The sequence below is a fragment of the Marmota monax genome, unplaced genomic scaffold (genome assembly GCF_021218885.2).
Source record: "Marmota monax isolate L192 unplaced genomic scaffold, Marmota_monax_Labrador192_F-V1.1 WCK01_AAM20220418_F8-fsc00131, whole genome shotgun sequence".
Lineage (NCBI taxonomy): Eukaryota > Metazoa > Chordata > Mammalia > Rodentia > Sciuridae > Marmota > Marmota monax.
Genome location: NW_026693141.1, coordinates 194,332 through 220,628, shown reverse-complemented (window position 1 = coordinate 220,628; position 26,297 = coordinate 194,332). Strand labels below are relative to the sequence as shown.

Here is a 26,297-nt window from a genome sequence, read left to right as displayed (position 1 = left end):
ACAAAGTATCAATAAGAAGCAAAGACAGCATACAATTATAGCCAGGCTCCAGTGGTTGAGGGTGTTCGATGAGATCATGTGATGTAGCACTCAAAAACGATGAAAACCAGTTACTTACATTTTATAGTTATTACTTCTTCAGATGAAAATCAGAATATTTTATCTTCAAATAACTTCGCTTAGTCTTTATGATGGTCTGGTTCCTTGTCCATCTGGGTCCCAAATTGACCATAATCATGCAACATACCATGACATTTTGGCCAATAATAGACTGGATGTTCAGTGGTGGTCCCATAAAATTATATCACCTACTTACATCATAGCTGTCTTGTTTTTGTAAGTATACTCTATTATGTTCACATAATAATGAAATCACCTAATGACAGCACATTTCTCAGATGTATCCCTTACTTTAAGAAATACATAACAATATTTGTATTGGAACTCTCATCTTGAGGTCTGTTTCAGGGAAAAATCCTAATTAAGCCACAGAGGAATTTTGTATTTAGTACTTGGTATTTGTCATATACCTCATGTGTGCTGTACACCATTGAGAAAGAGCAGTATGAAGCAAGTTGCAGGCCCTGTGTTGCTAACGTGACTGACTGACTCACAGGAAACAATTCAAGAATTGCAGAGGGAACCAAATGCTAATCATTGAGACCTCAGCAAAGCAGAAGGAGTAGAGAGAGGCTTCGTGTGGTAGACAGCTTTATTTATCAGCACTGAAATTTGAATTTCATAGTTTTCTTATGGTAAAAAATATCATTCTTCTTTGGAATTTTTCCATTTAACAATGTAAAAAATTATTCTTATCTTGGGAGCTAGGCAAAAAACACAGATTGCATTATTCCCACTGGGCGAACGGGCCATGGATTGCAGGCCAGGCTCTAGGAGAAAAAGGAGAAAGTAAACAACTTCGTCAGTTCTGCCTATCTCTGTCTGTACAGTCCCCGGAGTCCAACCTGCTCCCAGTCTGGGTCTTTTGTTCCTGGCTCAACCAAGGAGGAAAACTATACTCTGTCTTTCTACCTTCTTTAAGATCCCACTCCAGCTGAGCTTTCCCTGAATAGTCTTGATAACGTGAAGAAACCAGTGGTTCTGTAGGCTTCCAGATCCTGCTCTGTTTTCCAGAGAAACTACAACTCTTGTTTCTCTTCTGTGATTAGCTCCTGTTGGCCAAATGCCTCGACTTCCTTATTCCTGGTCTTTCCCTCAACCCCACACCTGGCTTTCCATTTCATCTAGCCCTCTCTGGAATCCCTTTATCAACTCCCTCTGGTAAAGAAGCATGTGTAAGCAATCAACTAGAGAAGATGTTAAAAAAAAAAAAAAGACATTTTTTAATTTCTTCATACAGGGACAGGCACATTGCTATTTGATATTATCAAATAATATAAAATATTTTATATTATTAAATATTATCAAAAAATGTATTTTGTTAATTTCTCATGACTTCTATTGTCTGAGAAGCTCGGAAACTGGTCTCTCATTGTTAAATTATATTAGCAGTGAGTAATTTTTATAGGTAAAACAAGCAAAGAATAAACTTTAAATTAATTTAAAGGTTTGTATAATTATTACTGTTTTCATGTATTGATAGTGAAGCATGGAATGGTATCAATTTTCTAAACCTTGATTGTCTTTATAATCTCTTCTCAAGACAACACTGCCACCTCGTGGTCTTCAGAGAAATTTCCCTGGTTAACTGGTCAGACATTCAATAGAACATTGAATTTACAAATTCCATACACATTGTTTCATTCCTTTCAGCCATTAAGTTAGGGCATTTTCCCAAAAAGAGGGCATCCATAGGATGGTAAGTCCCAACAAAATGCAATGAGTCAAGCTGGATGAGCTATTCCAGAAACAGGAGGTGGGATTCTGAGCACCTTGGATGTGAAAAACTGTGATGGCCAAAGTGAGAAGGATGCTCCCTAAGCTGGAAGGATGCTTCAGTCTCAGCTCTGCCACCACCATGAGTTCTTCAGTTCCACCTCCCTGCCTACCCCAACTCCTTGAACATGAATTTGCTTTGTTAAAACTGTCCTTTCCCCTCGAACCTGCACTTCCATTCTCACTTTCATAGATTCAATCATGAAACTGTGAAAACTACTGAGAAGCCTTCTGCAACTCCCCCCAGATACTTGCTTGCCTTAGACATACCATTTTGTTCTTATCTTTAATAGGGTACCTACCATTGGTTTTTTGACTTTATATTCTTCCCTATTAAATTTGTATGCTTCTTAAAAGAATGAGTCCTTGTCTCTTAGTCTGCTCAGATTGCCATAACAAAACCCCATAAACTGGTTTATATATGCTAAATGGGCTGTTCAATGGTCTGTCTTTCTTTTTAAGCTACAAACTTCTTTTTGCTACTAAATCAACATTGCACGTCATGGAAACTTTATCACTTAAATTCATACATTCTTTATAAATCAATAAATATTTGTTGACTCCATGTGGTACCCAACTCCAGACTAGAGATATTCTCTGCTACCAATTGTCCATCAATATTAGCAAATAGTGCAAATCTCTTGATGTATGACTGCCTGTTCCAAAGCACCCATGTGCTGAAAAGTTTTGTGTTCTACCCTGTCCAGGTCAGCCTCAGAACCATCTGGACGATAGTTACCTACCCTAGGCTGATGTGGTTGAATGTCCCTCATCTCAATCAGTTTAGACTAGAAAATTACTATAGAGTGGGTGGCTTAAACAACAAACATTTATTTCTCAGTTTCGAGACTGGGATTTTTGAGTTCGATGCCAGCATTGTTGGGTTCTGGTGAGGCTCCTTCCTTCTTCAAGATGGCCAAAGAACAGACAGAGTAAGCAAGCTCTCATGTCTTCCCTTATAAGGGCACTGATCCCATTCCTTAGGGCTCCAACTTCATGACCTAATGACTTCCAAAGAGCCTCACTTCCAAATGCTACCACATGAGAGTTTCGATTTTAATGTATGAGTAATTAATTTGACAGTCATTATAATATTTTAGAAGCATTTTTATCATCTGATTTTTGACTTGCTTCCCACACTTTGTATTTCTCTACTTATTTTCACTATCCTTTGCCGATCCTACCTTCACCTCCCAAATCTCCATCAAATGCCTTATTTGTATTTTCCCCCAGCTGAGCTGCTGCAATATTGTCCTAATACCTTTATACATTCTTTGGTATTTTTATTCACCAGGCTCAAGAACAATAGTAGCATGGGCTAAAAATATTAACAGGATTTATTTTCTTTTTCAATTCCTAGATAGAAGAACGAGCAGAATTTTTGAACAAGTCTGTGCAGAAAAGGTAAATATGGTTCAATTGAGAATAACTAGCTATTATATACATGGAAATATTCTTCTATCCCATGAATGAAGATTGGTGGATCTAATTAGATAAATTGAATCCATCTATATCCATATATATATATATATATATATATATATAGTGTGTGTGTGTGTGTGTGTGTGAGAGAGAGAGAGAGAGAGAGAGATTAGGGATTGAATCCAGGAGTGCTTTACCACTGAGCCACATCCCCAGTCCTTCTTATTTTTTGTTTTTGTTTTGGGACATAGTGCCACTAAGTAGCTGAGGGTCTTGCTACATTGCTGAGGCTGGCCTTGAACTTGCAATCTTCCTGTCGAGGCCTCCTGAATCACTGGCATTACAGGTGTACACCATCACATTTATATTCTCTCATATTTTTATTTATTTAGCAGTGGTGTCAAAACAGCTCATCAAGCTGCAGTAGTCTCCAAGATAGACAGCAGGCTGGAGCAGTACACAAGTGCAATTGAGGTGAGAATTGGCCTTCAATATTAACAGGAGGTATTGATAGTTTTGTTGTGGTGCTGTTGAACAGAAATAGGCTCTGATGCCCTAGAAGATCACAGAAACACTCAGGAGAATAAAGAAGTCCAGGATCCACTGAGGTGTTAATGATGCTTTACTCTACTTTGCACAAGTTATGGAGAAATACAGTAATAAAGATAAATATAAAATATAAATAAAGTTATAAAATATAATAGTTACAGAAGAGTTTTAAATAGATTACTGCTCACTACTTTCAGCCTGAATGTTCTGAGTATTATTCTTTTAATGAGTGAGTTTATTGGTAATTAATATATTATGTAGATGTTCACAGGTGTTCTTCACTATCCTTAATTCTTTATGCAATATGTTCCTTGTATTTGATTTAACTAGGTCCCTTACAATTTTGCTTAATCCTCTTTTGTTTATAAAATGTCTTACTATTAAATAAAGTAATAGTATAAGATAATGTAAAGATTATAGCCAGCTCAAGTTTGAAGGACAATAGTTTTGTAGGTTCTATCTTACTTGAATCTGATTGACCTGGAGGTTTTACTGTATTTGGAAATAATGTGTATTTCTCATTGACTAAGGTACGTCTCTAGTTTGTTCTCTTTATGTAGACTTCAGTCAATGCTTTTAGCCTCCTTCTGAATCAGAGTGTCTGCAATGAAGTAATTACATTAGTTTGTTTTTTCTCATCTTCTTTGTACCCTTGAATGGAGATGCCTATAAGATAGTTTGCAAACAAATGATAAGAGGAAATAAGAAATGGAGAGCTCTGGTTTGTCAAATGAATAATCAAGTCCTAACACTTGAGATGTGATTTTTACTCATAAGATTAATGTCCACTAAATATAAGACAAATTGCAGACAGCAATTTTCTGTGGTTCAGTTGGTCTTGGCACTAATAAGTCTAATGAAATCGAGACAGACTTCAGACTTTGCAGAGACTGGCAAAAATCATTTTTTAAGACATGGCCCCTAGGGGCGCCACTCATTATAGTTGACCATCTTGACCACAAGTCACAGAGCAAGACCAGAGGAAAAGTATCTCAAATGCATATCTCCCTTACTCACAACCATTCTTTCCTCCTTCCAGTGTATTCATCATGCTATAATATCTCAGTCTTTCAGTCTTGAAGCACTTCCCTGCTCCAGAATATATGCACATGCTGTTACCTTGGCATAGAATAGAATTTGTTCCTCTTGTTCCCTTTACTACTTCTGAGTCATTTGCCAGGTCAGAGTAGTCTGTTTATGCCCCCAAACAAACCATGTTCAGTATTCTGTCCCCTTTTGCCAGGCTTTATAGTACTTATTATTTCTCATTGCACTTTCCACAATGTGAAAGAAACACTTGTAACTAGTTACCATCTTTCCATTGAAACCTAAGCCCGCTGAAGCTTACAGAGAGACTTTTGCCCACCTTTCAAGCATACTTGAATACCCTCTTTTACTCAGAACTTAGCAAAGTTGCCTGCCCATAGTAAAGATTTAAAATATATCTATTGAATTTAAAAAGTTAGATATTACCTTAAAAATAAATAATACCCCATTAGAAAGCATATTTCATTTTTGAAAGCTCTTACAGTTTATTTTGGGGGCTATTATGTCTTCAGAGTACAGTTTTGTTTTTGTTTTAATTTTTTTAAGCCAGTCAAATTTAGCAGTGGGGGGTTGTATATCAACTTTAGTAACACTAATGTTAATAAGTTCTGATAATCCACTACCATGGAATCAGCCCAGAGTACACTTTTACAACAGAAATCATGACTTATTTTTGGTGAAGGTGTATACACAATGAAATTTTTAAATGATCCTGTTGAGAAAGATCAGCTTTCTGTAATTTTACAAGGACAAGTTTCTCAGCGCCAATCCTAAAGATAATTCAACCATTTCAGGGAACAAAAACTGCAAAACCTATCAAGCCAGCAGCCTCTGATCTTCCTGTTCCTGCTGAAGGGGTACGCAATATCAAGAGCATGTGGGAGAAAGGGAATGTGTTCTCGTCCCCGACTGCATCAGGCACACCAAATAAGGTAAGCGTGTGATTTTTGTCTTTTAAGTTTAGAGGAGTGGATTTTTTCCCCTCATTTTGTTTTAGAAGTCACACTAGTTGGTAATAAAAGCACTGGTAAAGGTGCAATTTTTACTTTGTTTTGCAATGACCATAAAAGCAAGTTTAGGGCAAATGTACTCAGGAAACGATCCTGTGTACAAGACCTGGCCATAGACCTCTAAGTAAAATGCTTGAGGTTACTTGCTAACTCTTTGGGTTGGGATGGCGTGAGGTACACAAGAAAGAAAAGCAGATATTCCTTTAGTATCAATATCATTTAGGTTTATGGTTCTGTAAAATAATACTTAATGGTACTTAGGGGTTGCTTCAAGATCCCTTCCCAGGTTAAGTTTATTTTTTTATTTAATGTTTTGGATGATTGACTCTAGGAAACTGCTGGCCTGAAGGTGGGAGTTTCCAGCCGCATCAACGAATGGCTAACTAAAACCCCGGATGGGAACAAGTCACCTGCTCCCAAACCTTCTGTAAGTAGCTGCAGGTTTTTCTGAGTTTCTGTGATCTTGGCTTCCAGCAGCAGCAGGAAACAGGCAGTTGGTCTGTTGATTTAGGAAAGAAGGCGCTTCTGCTGTTTGCTGAGTGTCAAGCAAGGAGGTGTGCACCTGGAGGACAATCCCGGGCAGCCTTACCGTGATCACCCAGAGGGTCAATGGAGCCAGATCATCACCTCTCCACTCCGAGAGGAGGACTTAGCCAGAATGTAGAGCAGTTCAAACTTAGACCCTTCACTGGTCTATTGTTTAGCTTCTATTCTATAAACTACAGATAGGAATTTGAAAATAAAATGTCAAATTACTTTGGCTGCTTCTCTGTTATGAAGAATTCTACCCTTATTCCCAAAAGAGTGTATATTGGTCATTTTGAACCCATATTTTCTAATTTACCCAGTTTCTATAACTTGGCATAAAAATGCAGTTCTTGGGTAGTTGTTGAAATAATTGCTATCATTTTATTATCAGTACCTGCAAAGGAAAACCATAAAAAATTGGAAATTAGATAACTTGGGGCCATTTTTTCCTATAACCAGTAAATTTAGCAACTAGAAAAACTGATTATGAGTGTTATTTTTAAAAATCTAAAATTTTCTCATTTATCAAGTGTAGCTATATTATTAAAAAATTTTTATTTTAACCTTCATTGAGTGTGTATGGTAAGTGCCTTACATATAAATACCCTATTGTATATTGCTGAGCATTCTGTTAGGTTGGCTGTATACCTTTGTTGGTACCCAAGAAAGCAGAGTTAATCACCATAAACCCTACATTCTAGAAGGAGAAGAGAAACTTTCTAAATACCAGGTCTCTGGTGTTGAGCCACAATAGCATTTAATTTTATCTGTCCACTCCACATATAATCCCTAAAGTCACTAAATTTAAATTCTATATTTTTCCAATTAAAAAAAAAGGACATGTTTGGTTTTTTTTATTTTATTATTATTATTATTATTTTGTACTGGAGATTGAACTTAGGGGAACTACATCCCCAAAGCTTTAATTTTTTTTTTTTTTTTTTACATTTAGAGACAGGGCCTCACTAAGTTGCTGAGGCTGGCCTTGAACTCACAATCCTCCTGCCTCAGCGTCCCAAGCTGCTGGGATTGCAGGCTTGTGCCACCACGCCCAGCTGCATATCCTTCTTAGTACAATTCCTTGAGGCTATTAATTACTATTCAACCCAAGACACTTTGCCTAAAGGTTCACAAGAAGCATAAACAGTGTAAACCCAATTTGCAATTGGAAAATCTTTACATATTGACCAACACAGCTAGATATAGGAGAGGAGGTCCTGTAAAAGGATACAGTGGACACAAGAAAACATATCTCAAAAGTATTTGCTCTTTAGTGCCTTAAGTTTCCCAGTACCCATGATAACTTACAGAGTATAAATTATTCCAAAAAACAAACCATGACAATTTGTACAAAGCTTCTGATTCCAGGCCAATGACTAGTGAACTTTTTCAATTATGGACCCATTTGAAAGCCTAATAAAATGTAAGGAAGCTCTCCCACACAACATCTACAAGTTCAAGAAGCTCATAGACCCCCTGGAGAACTCTCAAGATAGAAAAGGAATGAGGAGGGAAAGATAATGTTTTCCTCTTTGAGTATGGCACATTAATAGAGGAAGTGGTAATTTTTTTCAGGTTTATAGCCAACTTGTTCTCAGAAATTTGATCCCTACTTGTTTATCAGCAATTTAACTACAGTCTTATCATAATCTGTATGTCATTCTAATGGAAAGATTTAAAAGATTAAATTCAGTTATTATTATAATTGGCATAACTATGCCAAAGTTCCCACATACTAAATAATTACAACAACATTTTCTAGGATTATTGTTGGCTAATGGCTTCCTAATAAAAGGCAGAATGGGGAAATTATGGAATCAATGTCTGCTTTACCTACAATTTAGCAAGTGATTTGCTAGACCACCTCCTGAAAGGTAGAGGTTAAAAAAACAAATATGGCAGTTCTTATGATTTTAGAGATCTCTTTCTTCACATTTGATTCTGTGGACCAAGGTGGCTTCCTGAATAAGGACCATATTGGAAGAAATCAAAATGTAATTCATATTGTAAATAAAATACTAGGTCTTATGTACTTATTAAGCCACTTTAAGCTTTATGCATGCTCCAGTGGTAGTAATAGTGACCCATATTTTAGACCTAGCCTCCCAGCAACATGTCAGAGAATGGATAGCAACAGGGCATTCTCACTGGGAGAGAAAATGACTTGGAGTTCAGTACAGTAGACATTTGTTTCCCAGACACTATTGTTCCAACAGAAGGGTGAAGTTTTGGCAGTGTGGGAAGCGTTGGAAGAATCCTACAGATGCCTAAACGTAGGCAGGCAAAAAAAAAAAAATCCAAGAAAGGTGGTTTAGAAAAACAGCTCAATCAAGGATCTTGGTCTCATCCACAGGATCTCACACTGTTGGCCTTCGGCTAAGATCTGTGTGGCTTGACCCACACCATTGTGCTGTATTTTCATTTTTAAGAGTATACTTTGTCCTAAAGTATACTCTTAAAGTATACTTTGAAGCATAGAAAGCTGAACTCTTGAGGTTGTTGATTCCTCTTTTCCTTAATTTCTTACTGCCAAAGCCTCTTTGGCCATTGGGTGTTTCCACCTTGGTCCTTCATGGAAAACTTGTGAGTATGACACCATTCTAACTCAGGCCAGACTGATCCTGAGCCCAGAATGTCAAAAGATTCCTAAAAACAAGGACAATTAGGAGAGTCATAAAGCTGTCTTCTGATTTGGGAGAGGGGACAGTTTACAGCCAGCTCATTGCTTCTGTTCTTTGATGTAGGATGGAGGGAGGAGAAAGTTAGGTTTGTGCTTGCATAGAGATATGTGGCCATTAGGACTAAACCAACGAGAAATTAATGGAACCAAATGGTCCTCATCCAGGGAAATGCCAAGAGGAAGGAAAACAGTAAATCGTAGGATTAAAGTGTTGACTTCTAAGCTCACTGCAGAGAAAAACATCGTCTACCAGTAGAAAAGTAATAATTTTCATAGATGTTAAGAATTACATGTTCTCAGAACAGTTTGCCAACTCAATAGTATTTGGAATTCCTGAAAATTAATTTATATAAAATTAAACATTGACCTATAGCAGATTTCTTACTGGGACATTTAAGCTGTTTGTGCATAGAATTTAGAGGATTTCCGTGTCATTTTGTAACTGGAATTCAATTCTAAGTGTCTGTTTTGGCTGGTTTGTCTTATTCTTTGTGTCTGAACTGCATGTTATACAGTAATTAAAAAGCTAATTTGTCTTTCTTTTTGTTTAAAAAAAACCACAACCACCAACAGTGTCTTTCTCAGCTGGCTTCTCTTCTTCCCTCTTTGGTCTGGTTGATTGGAAACCTGCCTCTCCTGCCTTCATTTCTCCCTCTTCTTCCGGAGTGTGTCTTTCTCTAAAATGTAGTCTGGTCAGGTAATTCCATTTATATTTCCCCTTTGATCTAAGGATGCTAATATTTTCTTAAAACTGACTCTTTAAACTCTTTAAGTAATCTCCAAAGATTCACTGGCAGAATTTAAGGAAAACGCAATCCATTTTCTCAGGTAGAAGAAGCTTCATGTGAAAGAAAAATATTTGTTCCGCACAAATCAAATAAATAATGTGATAACAGCCACTTTTCCGAGCTTCCATCAGCATGTTCCTAATTATACTTTGCAAAATTTCAAAACAGTCTTCCAGACAATTTGGCAACTTTTACCTACATTGGCAAATGTAGTGAAATTCTTAAAAAAAAAAAAAAAAAAAAAAAAAGTCCTGATTTGTTGCTTAATGTTTCCAAGTTAAATAAGAATAACTCTAATAGAATATCAGGAATTTATGCCACAGCAGAAATCCAGAAATTCAATAAGATTAAGGCGAATCTGAAATGCTTCACATGGTACCATTTAATAGTGCATTTTCAGTGTTGAGATCTCAATGCTATGTATTAGAAATATGTTCAGTTAGACCGGTGTCCAAGGATAAATGCAATTGCTGTGAGCTTTGCCTTCTTAAATTAGAAAAGAGTTTGCCAAAATAAGCAGTACTATTTCAGTAAAACACATTTATTTTCTACAAACTACCTTTTGCCAAGTACTAATATAAGCAGATGCTGGAAGAAAAGTAAATGGAAACAGAATTTTGGATCCTCATCCAAACAAAATTAGTTATGAGGCAGTAAATAAAGGCTCAAAGCTCTATAACTGTTATAGATCATATTTTAGTGTTTCCTTCCCAAGATCCCCACATGTACTTACATATGTCATTGACTCTCAACTTCCCTTATGGGTACAATTTGCGATAGACATTTATTTTTGTGGGGCTAGGTTCTTCTGAATTACCCACTTGCCCCTAGGAAACACAAAAGGGTTTTTGGTGGGAGGAAAGTACAGTTAGAAAAAGGTTTTATCTGGGCTATTAGACTCCAAGACAGTGATCCTAGTGCAAGGGGTTTATTTTGGAGGTGAAGAAAATACTACAGGGATTGAGATGGGGAGAAGAAAGCAGACAGTAGGGACTGTGTTACTAAGCAAGTCACTGAATGGGCTGTTGGTGGAAGCCCTGGAACCCTGGAGAACACATGCTTCTAAGACTTCCTACCCCAGAGCATGAGGAGGTCTGAGCAGCATTCTTGTGCCTATGCTCACTGGTCAGTGGTTGAGAGATGCTCCTGGGATATGAACTATGCAGGCAGTGGGCATCTACAGCCAGAGAAAGGCCTGAGGCAAAGAAGTGCAGTGTTGGCAACCAGAAGTCACGCACTAAAGCAGTAAGGGCTGGGGATGTGGTGGGGTACAAAGAAAGAAAGTTAATCTACAAGGGGGAAAATGCTGATTAAACCCCAAATAAGTTATTTTTAAATAACCCATGCTCTATTCACTTTTCATAGAAAGTTAGAAGTAGGCTACGTTATTTTAAATATGCTTATATTCTAATTTCACTGTTTGATAAACAGTAAATCTTTGGTGAAGGACAAGGACCCAGATGCTGTATGTCATTCCAGCCCATTCTCATGCCATCAATCAGGTTGAGGTCTGTATAAAATCAAATAACAGTGAGTGATCCTTTTAATTCCATCCACTTGAGTTCACTGGGGTCAAGGGTACTAAACAACAAATTAATCCAAACAAGACAATGGATATGGTGATTGATTTAGACCTGGTCAGAAAATATAAATGGCTACCTATCAAAGGCTTCTGCTTTCTCTTCTTTCTGCATTAGGACTTGAGGCCAGGAGACGTAACTGGCAAACGGAACCTCTGGGAAAAGCAATCTGTGGATAAGGTCACTTCCCCCACTAAGGTAAATTCTCAGAGGACTGGTATTTTAGAGGTTTCTTTTCTTTCTTTTTTTAAAATTGATTTTATTTTTTAACTACATGGCTGAAGAATGCATCACAATTCTTATTACACATATAGAGCACAATTTTTCATATCTCTGTATGAAAATATATATATAAAGTATGTTCACACCAATTCATGTCTTCATACATGTTCTTTGGATAATGATGTCCATCACATTCCACCATCATTGCTAACCCCCTGCCCCCTCTCTTCCCCTCCATCCCTCTAGAGGTTTATTTTCTTAATGAACCCTGCCATATAACATTTTGTCAAAGGAGAAATATCATTGACCCACAGTTCCATTGCTGTACTTAGGAAGATCAGCAGAGATGGGCACATGGGATAACAGGGGTCTACATATCTTTGCAAGGACCCAGTGCAATGCCACAGTCATTTGGGGAAAGCAGATCCTTAGGGGGAAGTGCCTCTTTTCCTGAGTAGATAGATCCAGACCTGTTTTCTGGAGCCATTCTAGGAAACACTGCCAGCAGCCTCAGGCCCAAGGTTGCCATGGCAATGAATTGAAATAATATTCACAAGTAAGGCAAAATGTGCTACCGTGTGAAAATTAATGGCTAGGAATGCTTAGAAAGCCTCTTTTACTTTTGACATCCTCTGGGTAAAGGGAACGCTCATTCTTCAGAAAAGGGGCTCTGGACAGTATCTAAAGGACGCTCAGACTACAAATAGGGCCCCGTGTTATACAAGGAGCTAATTCAACTCCTAACTGAAGCCCTTCTCCATTTCAAAAAACAGATCCAGTCTTCTCCTTTAATAGAGGAAAAATTAAAGAGAGACCAACAGGGAGTAAGATGAGGCTGCTTCTCAGTGGATGTAGAACTCTAGGGACAGAAGCACTTTTTAAGCAAACTCAGGCCAAAGAACACATCAAAGGCAACTAGAGAACCACTAGGATTCACTGAAATGAGAGAATTACTTTCCCTTTCCTATTTTCCGCACCCTCTTAAGTCTGGTGCAGCTGCCTGAGTATGTTACTTTATCTTCTCTATCGGTTATATATTGCTCCTTCATTCCAATAAATCCCACTAGCCCAGCCTCTCTACTTAAAATGATTTAAATAAGTTCAGATTTCCAAATGATTGCTAAATATATAAAAAGCACCTGGTAGGAATGATCACCACTACACACCACTGTGAGGGAGCATCCACCCTACGCCAGGTGCTGTTATTATCCCATTTGATCCTCCAGCCAGCATGTGAGGTAAGTGGTATTATCATTCCCATTGGACATCTGAGGAAAATGAGGCACTGAGAAGTTAAGTAACTTTCCTAAAGGCACACAAGAAATAAGCAGCAAAACCTGGATCGATAGTGAAGCTGACCTGAGCCTGTATTCTTAGTCAGCAGGAAATGTATAGTTTTAAATTTTCTTACATTAGTTCCTTTTTTATTGATTTTTTTTTAAAAATAAATGACAGCGGAATGCATTACAATGCTTATTACACATATACAGCACAATTTTTCATATCTCTGGTTGTATATAAAGTATATTGACACCAATTTGTGTCTTCAAACATGTACTTTGGATAATGATGTCTATCACATTCCACCATCCTTCTTAACCTCTGCCCGCTCCCTTCCCCTCCCACCCCTCTGCCCTATCTAGAATTCATCTATTCCTCCCATGCTCCCCCTCCCTCCCCCACTATGAGTCAGCCTCCTTATTTCAGAGAAAACATTTGGCATTTGTTTTTTTGGAATTGGCTAACTTCTCTAGCATTATCTTCTCCAACGCCATCCATTTACCTGCAAATGCCATGATTTTATTCTCTTTTATTGCTGAGTAAAATACCATAGTTTTATTGGTGGCAGGAGACAGGAAGAATTATGTTTGCTTTTTTAAACAAAGGATGAACTTATTGGCCTAAGACTTTGTGATCCTTCTAGCGTAGATAACTGACCTTTCAGAAGTGGCAGTCCAAGTGTTTATACATCCTCCTCTCTGAGCTGTCCATAGTCTGTCATCACAGGTACAATGGAATCCCTCTGGACATACTTCTCTTAGCCATAGCTCTAGGAAGTGGAATTAAGATGACCTGGAATGTCAGGACTCAGAGAACACCACTCATATACAATCCAGCCTGAATGGCACTCCCTGGAACTGTGCCACATGGTGGGACCAGGTAGGAGGGTGACAGTTTTCACACACCACCCCCTCATCCCTGGTCTATGCTGCTGAACTCCTTCTACAGCAATAATATGAATAGGCTCACCAGACCCAGAGCTGAGATAAGGAACCAGTAGATTAGGTTGTTCTGCTCCAAAATGCCAAACTCACTACCTGTCATGCCACCCTCCTTTGTCCATGAAAATGCACAACACATCGAAAATGCAAATTCACCACACCTTAATATCTTTTAGGACCTCAGTAAGGGTTTTTAGCAGCTAGATAAGAGGGAAGGGAAATAGAATAGGAATAGAACTGTGGGTCAAGCACAAGGGTGTGGGTATAAGAATAGCAGGGAGAATATAGAGATTGCTAGTGGGGGGAAATGGGAAAAAGCCAAAGATGAATGTACCCTGCTTCTCCATTGTATGTTGCTGGAAGCCCGACTGACTGCCCGGTCATGTGTGTCTATCCTGGATGTAAACCTCCCTTCTCCTCCCACCCCTCTGCACCCCTAGAATTTCCTGGCCTTTCAGTGAAGCTTAAAACAACCTCCTGGACTCTTAATGACACAAGCAAAGCCAAAGTTCAAGACAGAAAAAGGGAACATACAGGAGAAACCTAGGAAGAGTGAAAAAAAAATCAACAGAAGAAAAGGGTAGCCTAAAAGACATATTTGAATAGAATGTAAATAGTAATTCTCCCTTTCATAAATTTTTTGTTTAGACTTTTAGTTGTAAATGGGACACAATACCTTTATTTTATTAATTTATTTTTATGTGATGCTGAGAATTGAACCCAGTGCCTCACACATGCTAGGGAAGCACTCTACCACTGAGCCACATCCCCAGCCCCCATTTATAAATATTTATTCCTACCACACTATGTTTTTTTTCTTCTGCCATAAGCCATCTGGGTGAAATACTCTGGGCTGTCGATTTAAAGTTCTCTTCTCTTAGCAGGTTTGAGACAGTTCGAGAAAGAACCCAAGAGCTCAAGACGCCGGACCACCTCAGTTGTAGAGGGCTACTTGCTCTGTTTTATATTTATGTCAATTTACAAAATTGGGTTCATTTTCTTTTGTTTTTCAATATCCCAGTAAACCAATGTATATGATCACTATATTTAATAATCACATCTAGAGATGTTCATGGTAAAAGTACTGCCTTTGCACAGGAGCCTGTTTCTAAAGAAACCCATGCTGTGAAATAGACTTTCCTACTGCTCGTGTCTGAACAGCGATACCAACCACATTGGAGTCACCAACAGGAGGTTAAGGTTGCCTGAGGAATGTGTGCAGTATCTAGGAAAAGGAACCATAGTTGTCGTTGTTGTTAATACAGAGGTCATGTTGTTTCTGCACTTTAGAATAAAGCATGGAAGAAATTATCTACATAGGCCATGGTAACTGTTTCTGAAAGTAACCCGTTTCGGATTTAAAATTCTGCAATGATGATGTCTTTTTTAAAAAAGAAGATGTACTGTTAAGGTATTACTTTTTTTTGTGCTGATTCATATCTAAATTGGATTATTATTTTAGCTGACAGTGGTACTGATTTTTTTAGGTTGGTTGCTTTTGTGGATTTCTTTGATAGTGTAGTAGCCTGACCCACATTTTAGATTACCCGATTATGTATGTATGTATATGCATACACGTATACAAACACACTAACAGTAGAGTGCTTTTCATGTGCTAGACTATTATTTTTAGTAGTATGTCTTTGTAACTAGCCAATATCACAGCTCTTTAAAAATTAAAAAACACAATATTATATTAATATTTCATATTTGCCAACAGAAACATGACAGGTAGGTATGGAAATGTTTTCAATGCCCGATGACTTATAAAAAAGAAAGTATTGAAAAGAAAGAGAGATTAGAAGTGTCAAAAGGAGTTGAAATTTTCTATAATACATAGTATTTAGTCTATAATTCAAGACAATCTTGAAGCCCAGTGTGAATTTTACAAAATCTACTGTCTGAATCAAATTCAACCTGTAACATTAAAGTTCATGGTAAGTTGGCCAACATGATAGCTAAGGTCTCTTCCTTGGCTAAGATTTAAAGACAAGGATTTCAATGACAATACTGCACAGATTGGAATTCCAGACAGAGATATAAACAAAGACCAACTTTGGCTCATGTCTGGAAGGGAAGCAGAGAAGTAAAGTGAGTAAAATCTAGCATTTAGGAGTGACACCTTCATATACTAGTACCTCCACCTTCATATACTTTGAAATATTTTTCAAGTTAAATTTTTCTACTTTATTAGTCATTGGTACTTGTCATAAGTTGATAATGTTCTAAAGTTTCAAAAATATATGTGAATTTTACTAGTATTATTTTTCCCCTGAGTCCTTATTGACTTACCATTTTTACACACACAATCCAGATACCTGATCTTATTTTAGCATGTAAGTCTTTATTCTTCATAATAGATGATGGAAGATACACCGGTATCTTGGCAAAATGTCCTAGTATAGACATATACATACAGCTTCACCAGGTTAATTTCATACCTCAGTTGACAGCCAAAATTGTCTTAGGCTCCATTCCTGCCATACTGAGAGAGCATCCCAAATAACTATGTTATAAGCCACTTCTCCAGAAAGGCTAGCCAGGGAGGGCTGGCTTGCTGAGTAAGCACTGCCTTCCAAAGCCTATCTTCCTCCTAAATCAGGAAAGGTTAGTTGGATTCCCTAGTTTTTAGCAAACCTGGACCAAAGGAAGGAAAGCCACCAATATTGCACAAGCCATCCACCCATGACAGAGTAGACACAAGTCTACAATAAAATGAACTAGAATTCCCATGAGACTCCCCTGTAGAGGATTCCCATCATTGGAGTGAAATGGTTCAACATCTCAATTAAGGCCAGTGGTGAGGGAACATTGTTTTGCTGAACTTTTGAACAAGAGCTTCTCCTGATCACTATTCTATGTATTTTCTAGAAAATCTAAAGTTGAGAAAAGAATGTACTGATCCTGACTTTTATTCCAATGTTTGGAAGGAATAAGTTTTAGGGTAGAATTTTTGTTCAGTTTAAATTTAATCTTTGGTAAAACAAATTTCTCGTTGACTTGTTTAATTACAGTTCTCTGTTATCTTTAAGAGATAAAACTGCAAGCTGACTAGCATGTTCTGTGAATCTGCCATTCTTTAAAATGTTATAAACACTTGATATTTTTCACTGATAATTGATCGCTGCAATAAAAATATATTGTGAAAATGCATCCACAATAAATGGAATTCCTCCAAATGTTTTTGCCTCACGTAATTTTATATACTATATTGATTGCAAGAGGTGTGCCTGTTAAAATAAAGATGATGGCGTGGCAAATCCTGTCTTTCACCTTGACTGTTGGTTTCACTCTTTTAAGAAAAAAAAAGCATTTTCATATTTTTTAATGCTGTGTGTGTGTGTGTGTGTGTGTGTGTTGCTGGGGATTGAACCCAGGGCCTTGCGTATGTGAGGCAAGTATTCTACCAACTAAGGTATATCTCCAGCCCCTTACATGCTTTTTATTAGAGATAATTTTCTAATAAAATATTCAATATTGTTCTAATGTGAACAACTGACCAAACATGTATGGAAAAGGTTGAAAGAGGGATTATTTATTTTTTCTTAAAAATAAATCTATCAGACTTCATCCTCCTCCTTATTCCCAGTATAGTCACATACCACTCCTCCTGATTCTAAGAGGGGCATAGAAACATACCATTCATTTAATGAATTCTTACCACTTGCAGGGCTATGGTAATTACATTGGACTCCAAATATATTTTTCCATATCAATTTTGCCTAGTAATGTAGCAGTAATTGATCCGAAATCTGAGGTTCTCACAAAAGTTCTAAATTGTGGGTCCAGAGCCTCTGAACAGTTCCCTAAATTCTATCAATAAGATTGGCAAATTAAGTTACCATAAAAACATACACTAATATTTTTATTGCCATGTCCTAACAAGAAGGATAAGTCTGGATAAGATATTTGTCATCAAGATCAATTTACAAAATTAAGCAGTGAAAGAATCAATCTGTAGTACTAGAATAAATTGATAATATTAGGGGCAAATGAAAATTAACTTTATAATATATATATCCAGGATATGACCTTAAATACATATTACTGTCGTTCCTTGTTTGATATGAAAACCAGTAGATATTGTAGGTTTTTCCTACTCTTGCTTGCACATGTGCTCCAACTAGAAGAAGAAATAAGAAAAAAGATCTCATGATCCTAAGCATATGTTCTTCCGTGGGAGTTAGAATACAAACTAACAAGGTCTGGATCCACGTATAATGTCTATTTGTGTCACATTTATTAATTATGTTGTCCAAACATTCTATGTCCTCTCTGATTTTTCCTTTGTTCTATTATTGAGAAAAGAATGTGAAAAATATCTCCCATTATGATTATGAATTTGTCTATTTCCCCATATAATCCTGTTAATTTTACTTCCTGTACTTTAAGCAAATTTAGGTACATTAAAATCTAGAATCATTATATCTTCCTAGTGGATTTAATATTTTATCATTATGAAGTGATCTCTTTGTAGCAAAGATGTTTGCCTTAAAGCTTATTTTTTATTCTGAATATTGCTACTGTATCTTTTTTTCCCCCATAGCACTTGCATCATATAAATTCGTCCATTTCCTTTCAACTTTTGTATATCCTTTAGTTTTAGATGAGTGGCTAAAAATCATGTATTTGGGGTTTGGGTTTTAATTCAATATGATCATCTTTGACTTCCTGCTAGAGTATTTCCTCCTTTCATCTTTAGTGTAATTACTGATACTTTTTCATTTAAATAGCTTCCTAGCCATGTGCCACCTGTACTGTTACTTTTCTTTCTTAATTATGCCAGGGCTGCTCCTGCTTCCGAGCACCTGCAGATCTACAACAGGCAGCTTGAGAGGCTAAGCTCTCCTTTTGGCAATGGGATTTAGCTAAAGGGGAATAAAAAATCTTCTAATTGCCAAATATGAGGGCTTTCCAGCTGATTGGGTCTCCAAAGAGCTGTTTCCTAAAAGTAAGAGTGAACTTCAAGTCATCTGGTCTTCACACAGATTTCCACCTGCCTTGATTCTGGGGAACAACTAACTATATCATTATAGCAAGGAGATAAAGGATAAAGATAAGAAAAGTTATAAAACATTGAGTAGTGATTCAAGAATTCTAAGAGATAAAATATTACAAAGCTGTAACACATGATTGTCAAAGAATATGTAGTAAATAATAATCAGCAGTCAAAGGGAGGACAGGAATACTTCAGTCTGAAGTAACTGAAGAAAAAATATTTCCTTATAGGTTTTTACATGCTCACAAAAACCCAGTGTGCCCAGTGCCAGTACACATGAACAGGCTGCATTAGTGATAAGAGGAGGTTACATGAGGAATTCAATTTATAAACTCTAATTAGATGTACTGTCGATTTTTGTAGTAAAATTCCTAGAGTTCTGAGAGGTTAATTTGTTTTATGACATTTTGTGATCCCAGATTCATCGTTCTTTTATCAACCCATCCCTGTATCTCAGCTCCACAAATAATGACTTCTTGCTTCACTCTAATGCAGTTTCAGTAGCAGAATTTTGCCAAGCCATGTTTTCAAAAAGAATGCTTCATCAAGATAAGATTTTAGAGGGCTGGGGATGTGGCTCAAGCGGTAGCACACTCGCCTGGCATGCGTGCGGCCTGGGTTCGATCCTCAGCACCACATACAAACAAAGATGTTGTGTCCACCGAAAACTAAAAAATAAATATTAAAAAAAATTCTCTCTCTCTCTCTGTCTCTCACCTCTCTCTTTAAAAAAAAAAAAAAAAAGATAAGATGTTAGAAGTTTCAACTGGTCATTTCTACCCAGATAGGAACCTTCACAGAATATTCTAGGATTTTGCAAAAGGACTACAATCATATAGAACACAAGATTAGTGTAATTGGTTTCCAACCTGATTCAGCACTCTTCTATATAAAACCTGCCATCTTTTGTCTTGTGCCTGTCAACATTTGTAACATAGGTGCTTGGAGTTTTTGTCAAATGTTGGAAATCAGTTGTCCTGAGTTCAGCAGGGCTTCTGCATCCTTGGTGAACATCGGCATCAATAATGGGCCTTTTTAGTTATATAGGTTCCACTCCCAGCAGATTCTTAGTAGATTTAGAGTTGAATTGTCAACTCTTTGCTACCCAAAGAAAAATAGTAGGTTTGGGTGAGGCCTGAGGTTTTGCATTTCTAATGGGTTTCCAGATGATGCTGCAGTGGTGGCTGCTGCTTTGGAGACTACATTTTAAGAAGCAAGTTCTGTCTCTCAGCCTGCGCTCTTTCTAAGAATGTATGCTTAAAAGATTCCCACTGAAAACAATAGAATGAGAGCACTTAAAATGACTTAACACTTTATGTATGTTAACAACATAATCCTCATAACAACACTATCATGTAGGTGTCATTATATCCTCATTTTACAAGGAAACCAAGGCACAGAGATGTTAAATAACCTGCCAAAAGTCACAAAGCTAAATATTCTGGTTCCCCAGTAAACACCTTTAATTCTCTGTTTCAGTAGTTCTCAAAACTTAGGGTGCATCAAAATCACCTGGGGAACTTGTTAAAACATCCATTGTTCCACCCCAAAGTTTCTGATTCCATAGGTCTGGGAATGGGCTTTAGAATTTGCATCCTAACAAATTTTCACATGATGCTAACTAAGGCTGCTCGTCTCAGAGAACACACTTTGGAAACCACTACAGATGCCATGAGGAAATTGGTGGCTCTGACCATCCCTTTCACATGTTATGAATAAATTTGTAGGACTGATAGGACTGTAAATTGGTGCAATCACTATGGAAAGCAGTATGGAGATTCCTCAGAAAACTTGGAATGGAAGCACCATTTGATCCAGTCATCCCACTCCTCAGTTTATACCTAAAACAGTTAAAATCAGCATACCACATTGACACAGCCACATCAATTATAAATAGCTCGATTATTATAAATAGCTCAATTCATAATAGCTAAACTATGGAACCAACCTAGATGCCCTTCAACAAATTAATAAATAAAGAATTGGTATATATACATGATGGAATATTACTGAGCCATAAAGAAGAATGAAATTATGGCATTTGCCAGTAAATAGATGGAACCGGAGAATATTACACCAAGCAAAATAAGCCAGTCCCAAAGAACCAAAGGCTGAATGTTTTCTCTTATATTCACATGCTAATTCACAATAAAACAGGGGGAGAAGAGGTAATTTGGACTAGACAGAGGGGAGGAGAAGGGGCCTGGGGGTAAGAATGATAGTAGTAGAATGAATCAGACATTATTATCCTATGTGTGTGTGTTACATGACCTGTGTAACTCTACATCATGTACAACCAGAAGAATAAGAAGTTATACCCCATTTGTGTATGATGTGTCAAAATGCTTCTACTGTCATGTATAACTGATCAGAGCAAATTAAAAAACATATAATAAAAACAAATAAATAAATAAAAAGGGCTGGGGATATGGATGGCTAGTGGTAGAGTGCCCTGGTTCAATCTCTGGTACAGGGAGGGAAAAAAAAAAAAAGAGGGTCAGTCTCCTCCACTCCCCACTGCACAATAAGGAAGATTATTCTGAAGTAAATTCCAGGCATAATTTCATAATCACCTCTGCTGTGCGACCAGCATGCTAGCTTCATACTAGAGGTTCTAAACATAGAAGTTAACTAGTGAGATCAAAATAAAGACACATGGGGGCTGGGGGCCATTGCTCAGTGGTAGAGCACCTGCCTTGCATGTGTGAGGCAGTGGGTTCAATCCTCAGCACCACATAAAAATAAATAAAGATATTGTGTCCAACTACAACTAAAAAAAATATTTTAAAATAAATAAATAAATAAAGACACATAAACTTAATTTACCTTTTTCTTGCCCAGCTAAGAGACGGCCTTTCCTGACTCCTGCCTCGAGCCACCTGATGTAGTGGTGAGGTTTACACAAGAGACCAGCAGGAGAGAGGAAGAGCATGCCGGAGAGTGGGCTTTTATAGGGGAACAAGAAATGCAGGGGAAAATTCCATCCAATGAAGGTCGAGGGGGACAGCATTCCAAGGTCAGGGTCAATGGTCAGTCACACCCCCACACGGACAGGCTCTTGCACCTAAAAAGGGTGGGGATAAGCTCTGACACAGCTGGATGGAGCGCCTCACACCCAGTCAGGGAGGTACCCAATCACGTGTGAGAACGGCTTCCCACAATCACCTAGTGTTTTTCTATCTAAGCCCATCAAAACTCTCTTTTTTTACTTGTTAAATTTTAGTAAGCTACTTTTCAAACTAAAATATATAATCATTACCCCTTACTATCAAAAGCCAGATATTAAAAATTTTGTGTGCATCAGGTTGGGAAGGTAGAGTTGTGCTTAGCATGCTTAATGCCCTGGCTTCAATCCCCAAGACCAACAAAAGAAAAATAGGAAAAGGACTTTACTTGCATTTATCTCATTTAATCTCTGCAACAGTTTTATTGGGAAAATAAAATTATAGCTACTTATGTCAGAGATGGTCTGTCTCCACTGTTGTGGTTTGGATATGAGGTATCCCCCAAAAACTCACATGTGAGACAATGCAGGAAGTTTCAGAGGAGAAATGATTGGATTTTGAGAGTCTTAACGGATCAGTGAATTAATCCCTGATAGGATTAACTGGGTGGTAACTAGAGGCAAGTGGGGTGTGGCTGGAGGAAGTGGTTAATTGGGGCGCGTGGCTATAGGATGTATATTTTGCATCTGGAGCTGGAGTCTCTCTCTCTGCTTCTTGATCACAGTGATGTGAGGTGCTTTCCTCGGCCACCCTCTCCCACCATGATGTTCAGCCTCACCTGGAGCCCCAAGGAACGGAGCCAGCCTTCTCTGGACTAAGACCTCTAAAACCGTGAGCCCTCCAATAAACTCTTCCTCCCCTACAGTTGTGCTGGTCAGATCCTTTAATCACAGCAGCAAAAAAGCTGTCTAAAACACCCCACTTTACGGTAACTAAATGGAAGCATAAAGAACTTCAAAAACTTCCCTGTACTCATACAACCGTTTAGTGGTAGAATATTTGACCCCCAGCTGTCAGCTACTGAGCTCCTGCTCTTAAGGACCCTGTCCCCTACCCCCCTTTATCTCCCCACTGGTCTGTCACAAGGGATCATTGCCTAGGGGCAAGCCTTGAAGACAGTGTCAAGTCAGAGCCACTGCTTTCCTGGTGAAGCTAACAGATAGGACAGGATGTGAGTCCAACCATGCAGCCAGTAACTTGGCCAATTAAGGATACCTCGCCCCTTGGGCTCCCCAGCCTATCCTCATCCTAACACAGTGAAGAGCTAGAAACTAGAAGGAAGACAGGATAGATGGAAACAGCAAAGCACCAACCTCCCTCCCATTTCCTGAGCCACCAGAGCAGGGACACACCTAGGCTGCTCTGAGAAGTTGGGAGAAGGGGAACTTTGAATTAAGTTTGAAACTGGAAGTTCAAAACGAACTAAATACTGACTCTAAATACAAAATACCAGAATAAAATTGTTTTAGGAGTTGAAAGAGGCTGAAACATTATTAAATTTGGCCAACATATCCTTGGTAGAAAAAATATCACCACTGCACATTTCAGGGACAGTTACTGAGGAGGGAAGACCTTTTTTTTTTTTTTTTTTTTTTTTGCCATGAGATTTCATACTGAGCCTGAGAACCATTTGTTCTCTTTTGAATTAATTTAGCCTGATGTTTGTTGAGCAGGTAGGGGACATTCCAAGTGCTAGGGGGAATTGCTGCTTCTTTGTAGTCTCCAAATAAAATGAATTCTATTAATGATAGAGAGATTAGGAAAAGTGTCTTTATGGGAATTACTCTTGAACTGAGTTTTGGTTAGTTGCTGGCTATATTTGAACTTGGAGACAGTTTGAGAGGTTTGGCCTAATACTGTCATCCAACACCCAGATGGTCTGAGGAAGATCCAGAATGGTACCGGACTACTCCTGGGTTCCCAAGCCCTAGTATGACTTCATCAACCAAATTGTGGTAAGACCTCAAGGGCCCCATGACCACTAACTTCTATGATGTCATAAATAACTAATTGCCCTTTAGGACTTTATTCTAGTTGAAGTCTGTTCAATAAACTCAAATTGATATAATTACACAAAGTATATTCCCAACATAACTTATATTTGAACATATTGCTAAGATGAATTCTCCTGATTCCCACACCAGTGATTAGGCCTTTGGGGTATGGTTTTGGTTGTCTGCTCCTTTGTTTTCTTATTCCACTTTTTTAAAAAAAATATTGCCTTTTAGATTGCAGTCTTGTAGTAGTCTCACCAAAAAAGCAGAAGAGGGAAAGCTGCTGCAGAAGTAAATCTGCCTTCCAAAAAGGCAGATGAGGCTATACAAGGAGTCTGACCAGTAACTTTCTCAGATCACAGGGAACTAGAAGGAAAACTCAGACTGATAGAAACTCCTTGGTGGAAGTTGACTCTAGTCCACCTTAACTTATAAGGAAAAAAATCATTTCTTTAAAGTGATACCAACTCCAGCTAAGCTTTGGCTGAACTGTACTACCCTGTGTAATTCACAACACTTCTCTCCCATTAGAATGCATCCCTGGGGAGAATGCTTTGTTCCCTGCAGTAGCCTTACATTGGGCACAGTCCCTGACATGCAGGGAGCATTCAATAAAGATTTGTGGAATTCATGAAATATGAAGGTGTATGATTTTCAAAGTTTTGTTGAATTCCTAAGCATTTTTATTATGCACTAAGATAATTTTCCTTTATAAGGATTACTTGACATATTTGGACCTACAAATATTTGAACTCAAAATAATGAGACTTGAATTCTAGCTTTGCCATTTATTTCTTGTATAACCTGATTAGATCTTTCCCAGGAGCTTTATCTTGTGCATCCAACATCCTATACCTTGTAACCATTAGTAAAATCCAACAGAAGAAACACTTAAAGGTTGTTTTAATCCGTTCTCTGTTGCCACTAGCACAATACCAGACTGGGTACATTGAAAGCAAACAGGTTTATTTGGGGTCCTGGTTCTGTAGGCACAAGGTCAAAGGACCACATCTGGTGATGGTCTTCTTGCTGACAACATCCTGAGGGGATATGCGGCATCACATATGTGTGTGTGTGTGTGTGTGTGTGCGCGTACACACACACACACTTCTGTACTGGTTCTCACCCCTCTCCTTACAAAGCCACTAGTGTTCAATCATGGAGATTCCACCCAGATAACTATCTAATCCTAATCACCTTCCAAAGGCCCCTCCTCTAAACATCATAGATTGTTTTTACCCTCTTAAAACTTCACAACAGAGATTAAATTACAATATATGGAGCTTTTCAGGACACATTCAAACTATATCCATAGCAAAGATTCTCTGTGCAAGTCACCTTCAGTGACCATGGCATAAAATTAGGTATGATGAAGACTTATTTTCAAAAGAGCTTATCTATTTTCTCAAGCCTGGGCCTAATGTGGAACGTTCAAATTTCTAAGTTGCTTATCTAAAAAAACCTTACTTTCAAAAACTTACAAAATCTATAATGTTAGCCTATGTCCATGCTTAAACCATAGTGCTTTGCTTTTATTCTACTTTCAAACTGCTATAATCCATTATGGCCATTAAGACTCCAAATATCTGTAATTCTTTTATTTTTTTAAGCTATACTTGGAAAACTGTTCCGAATACATTTAAATTATCCACTGGAGCTAAAGATAAGGGGAAAATCAAAATGATATGTACACAAATAATATTAAGCCTGTTATGGAAAGGTCATATGTAATTAGTTGAGATAATACACACAGAGTGATTTGCCATGCCCCAGAAGACAGTAAATTTGTTAGCTAATGATTATTATATTTAAAGAATATCAAAGCTAATAAGAATTTTGAGAGTTCATCCTAATATGTTCATGACTCCTCCAAATCAACCCTTATGGAGAAAATTTTCATTTTTCAGAATAAAATTGTGCAGAATGGAACTCACCGTGCATACAAAGACCAACATTCGATTTAGTCTTCTAACAACTCCAAGTAGTAGTTGCAATTATTGCATCTATTCAAAGGATGAGAAAGTTTAGTCCAGAAAAATCAACTTGTCCACGGTCATGCTGTTAAGATCAGATGAGCTCCAAAATACAAATCTTAACAAGTATGCTTTACCGCCTTCTCTGAGTAAAGGCCTGACAACCAGTTGGCATGCAGAACAGGAGGGACTAAAACCTTCCTAAATGCTCCCACAGATCCCAACGTCCTAACCTACCCCCAACTTCTCTGGCCGCCCAGCAACTTTGTCCTGAGGCCCCATCAAACCCCGCGGCTCCATCTCTCGGCTAAAGCCCGGGCGCAGCTCACCGCTGATGCGCTGGTTGCTAAGTGATTCCGCGGGATGCACGTGGTCTCGCGAG

The 26,297-nt window shown here is 37.9% G+C and overlaps 1 protein-coding gene and 1 long non-coding RNA gene across 10 annotated transcripts in view; one reads left to right on the top strand and one right to left on the bottom strand.

Moving 5' to 3' along the window:
* The window catches only part of Cald1 (caldesmon 1), a 204,082-nt gene extending 186,959 nt beyond the window's left edge, over nucleotides 1–17,123 (top strand). For 2 of the 9 annotated variants that reach the window (XM_046455045.2, XM_046455050.2), the window contains 6 exons: nucleotides 3,257–3,300; nucleotides 3,714–3,792; nucleotides 5,709–5,846; nucleotides 6,256–6,351; nucleotides 11,618–11,698; nucleotides 14,826–17,123. In XM_046455045.2, the coding sequence (XP_046311001.1) occupies nucleotides 3,257–3,300; nucleotides 3,714–3,792; nucleotides 5,709–5,846; nucleotides 6,256–6,351; nucleotides 11,618–11,698; nucleotides 14,826–14,834 (447 nt within the window). In that variant the 3' untranslated portion in view covers nucleotides 14,835–17,123. Of the gene's footprint in view, nucleotides 1–3,256; nucleotides 3,301–3,710; nucleotides 3,793–5,708; nucleotides 5,847–6,255; nucleotides 6,352–9,705; nucleotides 10,066–11,617; nucleotides 11,699–14,825 lie in introns of those variants that run through there. The other 7 variants (XM_046455042.1, XM_046455049.2, XM_058582819.1 and 4 more) reach the window with 5 other exon arrangements.
* Nucleotides 318–26,288, bottom strand: LOC131424581 (uncharacterized). The gene is made up of 3 exons (XR_009227862.1): nucleotides 26,153–26,288; nucleotides 25,877–25,945; nucleotides 318–890 (listed from the first exon to the last, which is right to left on the bottom strand). It is a non-coding gene; the product is annotated as an uncharacterized LOC131424581 (long non-coding RNA).
* Nucleotides 26,289–26,297: the final 9 nt, after the last annotated feature.